Source organism: Salvia miltiorrhiza, chromosome 3, assembly GCF_028751815.1.
Source record: "Salvia miltiorrhiza cultivar Shanhuang (shh) chromosome 3, IMPLAD_Smil_shh, whole genome shotgun sequence".
NCBI lineage: Eukaryota > Viridiplantae > Streptophyta > Magnoliopsida > Lamiales > Lamiaceae > Salvia > Salvia miltiorrhiza.
In genome coordinates this window covers 43,600,022-43,609,433 of record NC_080389.1, presented here as the reverse complement: position 1 = coordinate 43,609,433, position 9,412 = coordinate 43,600,022, and the positions used below count along the sequence as shown (strand labels likewise).

At 37.2% G+C, this 9,412-nt stretch overlaps 1 protein-coding gene across 3 annotated transcripts; it reads right to left on the bottom strand.

Annotated features, from left to right (window-relative positions):
* Positions 1-1,085: 1,085 nt before the first annotated feature.
* Positions 1,086-4,199, bottom strand: LOC131015920 (uncharacterized). Of its 3 annotated transcripts, none has more exons than XM_057944424.1 (9): positions 3,885-4,199; positions 3,681-3,737; positions 3,453-3,528; positions 3,043-3,122; positions 2,867-2,916; positions 2,711-2,795; positions 2,472-2,570; positions 1,675-1,895; positions 1,086-1,567 (listed from the first exon to the last, which is right to left on the bottom strand). In XM_057944424.1, exons 1-9 carry the CDS (start codon positions 4,080-4,082, stop codon positions 1,549-1,551), a joined length of 885 nt encoding a protein of 294 aa, XP_057800407.1. In that variant the 5' UTR covers positions 4,083-4,199; the 3' UTR covers positions 1,086-1,548. The 3 variants fall into 3 exon arrangements, with proteins under 3 accessions (XP_057800407.1, XP_057800406.1, XP_057800408.1); XM_057944423.1 differs by having other exon boundaries at positions 1,086-1,540; XM_057944425.1 differs by lacking the exons at positions 1,086-1,567; positions 1,675-1,895 and adding an exon at positions 1,902-2,399 and having other exon boundaries at positions 3,885-4,191.
* Positions 4,200-9,412: the final 5,213 nt, after the last annotated feature.

The following is a 9,412-nucleotide window of genomic DNA, read 5'->3' as shown; positions in this document are numbered from 1 at the left end:
CACAAGAACTATCACTTTTACAATTGTTATTTTAAGTATAATGAGTGTCATTTGACTCATTTTTATTTGGGATAAATAAAAGAACTATCACTTTTATTTATAACAACAATCATTTTTATACAATGGTTTATGATGGATAATGGTTTTGGTCAGAGTTTGATTCAAGTTTGAGTCGGGATGACTTACACGGTCATGGATTGGAATCGTATCTATCCAACATATTGTAAGGGCGATTACATTGGAGTGTTTGTCTTACCGATATATGTTACTCTCTCCGCCCACGAAAAAGAGTTCCGTTTGAGGGTGGACATGAGTTTTAATAAAATTATTCAAGTAGGTGTAACTGGAATAAAGATATATTTGTGGGGGTAATTGCCTGTAAAATAAAAAAAAAAAATTCACAAATTTTGAAATTGCACATATTCTTTAAAAATTTCCCCATGATTCATAACCTTTTGTTTTTTTCTATATTATGCCAGGTCATCGGCTTTCACCTACGTAGCAACCGAAAATGACACTATAGCAATTGAAAAATGACACTATGGCCGCCGGAAATGACACTTGAACAAAAAAAATGTTACTTGAACTAAAAAATATATTTTTAAAAATAATAAAAAATAAAATAAATCCCCCCCCCCCCCCAATCGTGTTTCCCCTCCACCCAAACCCTAATTTATCCTCCCTCCACCAGCCTACTTGCTCGACTTCGGCCAAAGTTTTATATGCCAATAACCCTTCTAATGATTAGGGTTTCGAGGAGGGGAAATTCATCCAAAGTCAATATTTATATGCCAATAACCCTTCTAATGATAATATTCTGCATGAATTTATATATATATATTTGATAGATTAACAATATTAATTAAAAAAATTTATAAATCGTGTCACAGTGAACTCAAATCCAAGACCTTTCACCTTAGGTATTAACCACTTTACGCTTGGCCAACACACGCACACAATTTCTATATATTTGATTGGACATTGGAGGGTGATTTGCGCCAAGGGTAGCGGGGGAGGAGGTGACGGTGGTGAGGAATGACAAAATCCTCAATTTGGGAAATTCTTAAAAATAAAATGAGCAGCGATAATCAATAAAAAAATTTAATTCTATTTCCCTTTCCTGATTATTCTCAACCAAATGCTTCCTAAACCTACTACAGACATGGGTAGTACTCGATGTATTCATGATGAAGAAATATCTCACAAAGATGCATGGATTCTCAAACACCTGAGGTTTAAGCTACTAGAAAACTTTTGGAAGAAAGATTGGCTGAATTTTGATCACAGAAGAAGAGGTCATCCCTAGTCGAGAAGCCCTTCGTTCAAACTCAATCGACAGTCGAGTACAGAACCATGGTGCCCTTCCACAAGCAACAAGGAGAGACAACTGCACCAGATGATGTTCCCATTTCTTGAAAAAATGATACCAAGCAGAAATGAGCTCCAATCTCGTGCTCTAGGTCTGGTTTGCCCAAAGATTTCTCAGCTGAGAACAGCTTACTTCTCGGGCCACCTCCGGGTCCAAGAATAAGGGGGGCGCCTAGTCAATCAGCAGGTAGAAGGCTCACTGTAAATACAAAGGGACCAGCATATTCAGATACTAATATTTCTCTACAGTGGCAGTTGTTTTGTATTTTGTAATACAGCTGCCTCATAACTGATCTTAATTCTTACCATTGTTTCTGATACATTCTTCTATAAATACTAGCACCTTCGAGTTCTGCATGGATCTCTCTCTCCGTCCTTATTCCCATTGGATTACTCAACAACCATCCCTCATTGTCGCAAAGCATATTAGGATCAACATGGTTAATATGCACAAGTTTATCCGATTCAGCATCAAAATATTTCCTCATGTCAACTGCTACTTCCTGGACGTCTGATTGAATGAATATCTGCTCAATAACAAAAAAGGAAGACAACACTTAATAGTTAGCCTACACCCAGGGGAACTCCCCAGGTTCTAAATGCCTTGACCGTAAATTACAAAATCAAAAAGTACCGTACCGAGTCTTGCCTAACTATTCACTCTTTCTTCATTTTCCTTTTTTTTCACATGAAAATGGTTGTTTTTACGAATGCATCTTAATTCTTTTTGTTGCACAGAAAAATAATAGCCAATTAAAATTGAAACTGTAGATAAATGTTGGGTTCCATCTAGGACAGTTAAATGCAAGTATTATTGAAGACATTTCAAAAATGGGTTGTGGAAAGCCTGTCCAATTGGAAACGGATTATATACATGCAAAAATATGGACGCACTATCAAGTATTGTTGGTACTCTCTGTGGTGACCCTCCCGCATGGCCTCAAGATTGCGAATTGTACACTCACGGTTATCTTACAATTGGGGTTGTATTGAGGAAAAGAAAAGAATAGGAACTGGTATCAAGGTATGGCCTATATTGAAGAATAGATAATCATTAATCAGATCAGATCAGGTCAGAAAATAACACTTGAGTAATCCCATACCTGTCCTCCAGGAACTAAGCCTTCTACGATGGAATCGACTAGAGGTTTCTGCACAACCCTTCTTTTATGATGCTTTTTCTTAAAATGAGGATCTGGACACTGCATACATGAGTAAATAACTTTCTATCATAAGAAAATATAGCTAGCTATAATCATAAAATGGGCTAATATCTTCCATGTAGTCCTTATTCTGCTAAAACATACTATTCACACAATTTCTTGATATGAAAAGCACTCACCAGTATAGATACTAAAACCAAGGGACCTGGATATGTAGATACAAATTGTTTGAAGGAGACCGTTGCATTGGCATATATAAAGTGGCTGCAATTACAAACATATCAACCACTATTCAACGGACTTCCCAAAGCAAGATAAACTAAAGTTATCCTTACATATTATTCAAGCCTAGTTCATGTACCCAAGATTCAGCACGTATGGCCAACTGCAGAAAAGAAATGGTAAAAAAAAGGTCAGGTAAGGAATAGACTTCCAAAGTTGTTCGAGGCTTGAGAAAGACATAAAAAAAGAAGTGCAGTTACATCTATGTTCAAAGGAATGTATAGCTTACTTTTGGACGTATTTCCAATCCTAGATAATTTCTCAATCCACAGTTTCTTTTGGCAAGCATTAGGAGAAATCTCCCACTACCTGAAATTAGCAACGTTCTCGGTGAAAAGAATAACTGCTGAGATTAGGTTCCTAGTGACAAGATAATACTAATTAAGTGTTGAGAAATGCAAATTTCACATAATTTCATCTGTACATCCTATATCATAATATCCAATTTTCTTGAAACAGAAACACAAAAAAGTTAAACAAGAAAATCTCAATAAAGTGTAAATAAATAGAGGAATAGTTAAAATTACTTAGTTGTTAACACTACCAATGAACTGCAGCATCAAATTGCAAGTCTTCCATCACTAGGCACAAGACAAACAAAATAAAAATTTAGATGTCATGAAATAAATAAGCTCTTACCGCTACCAATATCCACCATCAATGGCAGCTTAGCATCCTTATAAACACCATTCCAATCTGGCAGTTCCCTCGGAACCTATACAGAAGAATATAAAGGCCAATTCTTTGGAACCGAGCAACACAATTATGGAGCTAAATCTCTTACTCTCTCTCTCTCACACACACGCATACTCACAGAGTGTATAATTTCAAAAGGGCGTGGGCGAAAAATGCACCAACAGAATTTACCATTTTTGAAGAACTGAGAGGATTAACATGCTGCCGGATTCTAACATGGCCAACCTCCTGAAACACCCAATCAAAAATTAGTAAGCAAGAAGAAGAAACTAAATAGTCATGGAAATATTAAGATTTTTAACATTTCAATAAAAAATTAGCTTTCCAATCGACTATTTTTCATATAGGTAGAACCCTAAAGTTCAGTTGAGTAACCTGGCAATTGCTGGAAAGATTGAGGTCAGCGTATTCCCGTGCGACGAGTTCGTTGCTATGTTCTAGTTTTTCCGGTGAGGATATAGCAGGATACACCGCCGTTGAAACTCCACGGTGGCATAAAGTAGGAAATGATGAATTCGGCGGAGGTGATATGGCGGTGATGGGGCGGATAAATCTGGGTACGGCGCACCACATCGGAGCTCGGAGTTGTCTATGAACACTAACAATGTCTCCGGAGCTGCAACACAAGCACCCAAAGTTTTAAGTAGAACTAGTATGCCTCAGCCTCATGTGCGATGTTCCGGTCACAATAGCTTTAATTACTAATTGATAATAAAAAAATTTAATATTAATTTAAATATTAATGTAAAATAGTATTATTATTAATTTAGTGAGTATGATATTAGATTGGGTTAATTACACCAAAACCCATGAACTTTGGCCCGATTTCAAGCTTTTCCATGAACTTCATTTTTTACCTTCAATTCTCTGAATTTATACACTTGTTCAATTTTTCCACACTTTTTAAAAATCCTCAAATTACAAGCTGGCATAACACTTTTTTAGTTGTCGGAATATGACGTGAAATTCCCGGATGATGAATAAAACGACGTCGTTTTGTTGGGATAAAACGACGTCGTTTAATTTTAAGTAGAACTAGTATGCCTCGTGTGCGATGCACCAGTCACAATAGCTTTATTTATTAATTAGATTAATTGATAATAAAAAAATAATATTAGTTTAAATATTAATGTAAAATAGTATTATTATTAATTTAGTGAGTATGATATTAAATTTAATAAGTATTGTATAATAATAATTAAATATGTTAGAGACTTATTTGTTTTTTGCTTTTAATGTAAGTGGTGTATTTGTTAATTAACCCTTAATAATAATCAATAAATTTTTCTTTTAATACTTTTATAATTTTATTTTTTTAATGATATTCTATTATACTAAAATAATATTGTAATTTTATTATATATATATATATACTCCCTCCATCACAAAAAATAGTCGTTTTTTGACATTTTGGGATGTCCACAAAAATTAGTCTCTTTTTACTTTTAAAAACGTTCTATCACATGGTGGGCATATTTTTCCATTCACAATACAATTAATTGTTATTATTAACACTATATTTTAAGTGGGATAATTTCTCCACTTACAATAAACTAAATCATTTTTATTAAAATCTGTGTCGTCCCCTTTTAGGACTATTTTTGATGGGCGGAGAGAGTATTATTTTAAAATTACTGTAAATTGAATTCTCTGAAATGAAATTCTCACTATACCACATATCCTAGTTATGCACAATTTATCTCTTGGATCCGGATGATCATGCAAGAATGGTTCGAAAAGCTTTATTTGGTACACAACATGGAATAAAGTGTGATAAGTTTGACTGAAATGTTATATTAATATCATGTTTGGTAGAATGCATTAAACTATCTGTAAAATATAATATGACGTATGAAGATTATATTACCCCCTCTGTAGGTGGTATTACAGTATCCCTCAAATCAGTATAATATTTCAGACTTTTGATTTATAAAGGACCGTGTGTTTCGTAATTCGTATTTCTCTTCTCGTCCACAAAAAATAGTCCTAGAAGGGGATGACACATGTTTTAATGAAAATGATTTTCTTTATTGTGTGTGGAAAAAATGTTCCACTTAAAAGTAGTGTTAATAATGATAATTAATTGTATTGTGAGTGAAAAATATGACCCATCATTTAATAGATAATTTTTAAAAATAGAAAGAAATTAATTTTTTTTGGACATTTTAATATGTCAAAAAATGAATATTTTTTGTGGACAGAGGGTGGAGTACAATTCATATGAAAACCTTTTCAACTCCCAATTATACTTAAATACCTAAGACCATAAATAACAGTAATCATTCCAACTATCCAACTTCCTCAATATTTAATTAATATCTCTCTCTTCCACATCATCAATTTTCATCCAACCCAACAACATCTGTTTTGAATGACTTATCCATGACCATCCAACCACAATATTATATATAATTATTTTTTATTATACTAATTTTTAACCATTAAAAAATATTTTTGTTAAAAATAATACTCCCTCCGTCCCAATAATGAAGACACATTTCATTTGGGCACGGAGATTAAGGAGATGTAGTTTAAGTGATAAAGTGTTATGGCCCACCTCATTAGTGTATTTGATTAAGGAATTGATTAGGAGTTGTATTTACTTTTATTTTAAAAATATTCTGGAAATATAAATATTTAAATTAATAAAATTTGAATTTTTTAATTAATTAAATAATTTTTTTTTTAATTTACTGTTATGCAGTTTTTTTAAAATGGAACCCAAAAAGAAAACGAAAATGGAACCAAAATGGAACAAATTCATTAAATCGAATAAATTCATAAATGGAACAGATTAATTAAATGGAACCAACAAATTCATAAATCGAACAAATTCATAAATGGAACCAACAGATTAATTAAATTAAATTCTCAGAATCGAACTCAAAATCGAATCCAAAAGAAAACTTAGAAACTGGAAGGAAGCGGCGGCAGTCATGACCTGCTGCTGCTCATCGGAAATCTGGAAGGAAGTCAGCCATCGTCGTTGTCCCCCACCCCCTTTCCCTTCGCCGGAAGAGGTTGGGGAGGTTGGGGCTATGGGTTTTTAGGCAGAGCCTCTGGAGATGACGGTTGCGGCGGTGGAGATCTGGGGTTGGAGAGGAGGGCGGCGGTTGCGGCAGTGTAGATCTGAGGTTGGAAATTGGGGCCAAGGGTTTTCATAAATGACGGGAGATCTATGGTTGAAGAGGAGGGTGACGGAGGGGCGAGGGGTGTCAGGCGGAGGAGCGAGGGGTTTTCGCCTCTGTTCCCTCTCTTCACAGAGATGGTAGTGAACAGAGGGGCGATGGGTGTTCAGTGGTGGTCGTGCCTCACCGGCGACGACTTCGCCGAGGAGGAGGAGGAGGAGATGGGGCGGCGGGGATGGGAGTGTTTCAGAAATGGTGTCGAGATGGGAGAATAGATAACATTCTAGAAGAGAGAATGAGAGAGGCGGGGATGGGAGTGTTTCATAAAGGATTTGAGGATTTCTTATTTGTACAGTAATTAAGCCACAATTAATTAGCTATTGGAGTGCCCTAATTATTTCCATATATAGAAATGTGTCTTCATTATTGGGACAGCCCATTAAGGAAAGTGTGTCTTCATTATTGGGACGGAGGGAGTATATAAAATTATGATTAAAACAAAAAATTGTAAAAAATTTAAAATTAAAAATCGAGCAATAACTATGAAATTAAAAAGAATACAAAAATTACATAAACTAAATTAAAAATATAAATTACAATAATATTGCAAATGTCTAGTCTATTTATAGAGAAAGAAAAGTTATATTTATATATATATATATATGGTTGGAATTAAATCTACCCACATTGATAAAACATCTTACAAAACTACCCACATTGAAAGTCAAAGACCGAAAAGTACACTTGATGGTGATGGCTTGCTTGGTTTTTTGTAAAAGTTCTTACACTTTTCTTACACAAGTACAATTGTGTAAGAAAATGCGTAAGATAGGTAGTTAAAAATGCACAAAACCAGATAAATGTGCAATTATTGTAAAGTCACGTGAGGTAAAATGCCCTAAGTTTGAAAATAATGAAGGTAAGTTTGTGTATAATAAAACAGTAATACGAGGATGTAAAAAATTGTAATTTAAGTATATTTGGAAACAAAAAAAAATTCTGAACCTAATGCATACAATACCCGCCAGTAAAAAATAGCCGCTCGAAAAAGCCGCCGGTGTTTTATCCCGTCATGTTGATGCAGTTCTTCTATGACGGATTGATCCAGACGGCACAGTTTATGGTGGACAGTACAGCAGGGGGCAACATTGCCCAGAAGACAGCTGATGAGCTCAAAGGGATTTTCGAAACACTTGCCGCGAGTTCTCAACAGAAATCAGTTAGAGGAAGGAGGGTTGAAGCCAATGCAGTAGCTCCCAACAATGAGCTTCAGAAGCAAGTAGCGGACCTGATGAGGCAAGTACAACACCTCACGATGAACCAGGTGAAGGCTCCACTAGTTCATGCGCCACCAGCAGAAGGATGTGGCATATGTGGCGATTTTGGTCATGGAACCAATGCGTGCCATCGCATGGGGGAATGCACACCTGAAGGAGAAGCAGAGGTCTATGCTGCTCAGAGCTATCCGGGGAGGCCTCAATTCGAACAGAGGCCCGTGTTTAATCAAGGGCAACAAAATTCCAACTCGGGTTGGAGAGCTCAGCAGCAGAACTACACTCAAGCTTATCAGCAACAGCAGCCCCCGCAGTATCAGCAGTATCAACAGTTTCCTATACAACAAGGGAATTTTCAGCAGCAGCAGCAGCAGCAATACCAGAATGCTCCCCAACAGTTTCAGAAGCAAGCTCAACCACAGAAGCCGTCTCTCGAGGACACCATGCAGTCTTTCATGGAGATGACCAAACAGAACATGGAGTCTCAGAGTGCTACCATCAAGCGTCTCGAGACTACAGTTGGGCAACTTACAGGAGCCCTAAATCAGCTGCAGCAAGAACAGCCGACTGGAAAGTTCCCAAACCAGGACAAACAGCCGCATCAAGCTCATGCCGTTGAGGTAGTCAAGGACAAGGCCCCAATAACCATGGGGAGATGGAGAAGCAAAACTGTGCAGGCAATCAAGGCTACCCAATGCCCCAGTGAGCCACTGCCACCCGTCACTGTTGCACTAGACCAACCACCACCCAAGCAAGGAGATCCAGGTAGCTTTATTTTTGATATTAGCTTAGGTGGGGTTGAAAAGGTTTTGGGAATGCTTGATTTGGGCGCGGCAGTCAATTTGATGCCGCTTGATATTTTTGAGAGGTTGGGAAATAAAGAGCTGAAATGCACGAACATTAAGATAGAGCTAGCTGACGGCTCCATTAGCAGCCCACGAGGCCTTGTTGAGGATGTTGAGGTGGTCGTGAGGGGGATTAGTGTTTTCACTGATTTTGTTGTACTTGATGAGGAAAAAGGGATTAGAGGCGAGAATGGGCATCTCGTGCTACTTGGCCGACCCTTTATGGCTACCACCCGTACTCGCATCGATGTGGGTACGGGAACTGTAAGTATGGTAGGGGCGGGTAGAGCGGTAACATTCTCTGTTTTTGATCAAAAACCTACTACCCCCACTCGCTTAATTCAAACCTGCTCTTATGTTGAAGCATTTGATGCTTTGGATGAGAACTATATTGTGCAGGAATTCCTTAATCAGCTGCAGGAGGAGGACGAGATCGTCGAGGAATTCCTTGCTAACCTGCAGGATGAGGCTGACATTGAGCAGGAATCTCTGGATAAGCTGCACGAGGAATATGACATAGAGCAAGGCTTCCTGTCTGCCTTGCCACTGGAAGAGAAGCTCGATGAGGTTGTGTCACTCAATCTCCTTGGATGGGTGGATAGAGGAGCATCTCATGATATGAGCATGGAACGCTCATTTGGAGGACCCGCAGCTGC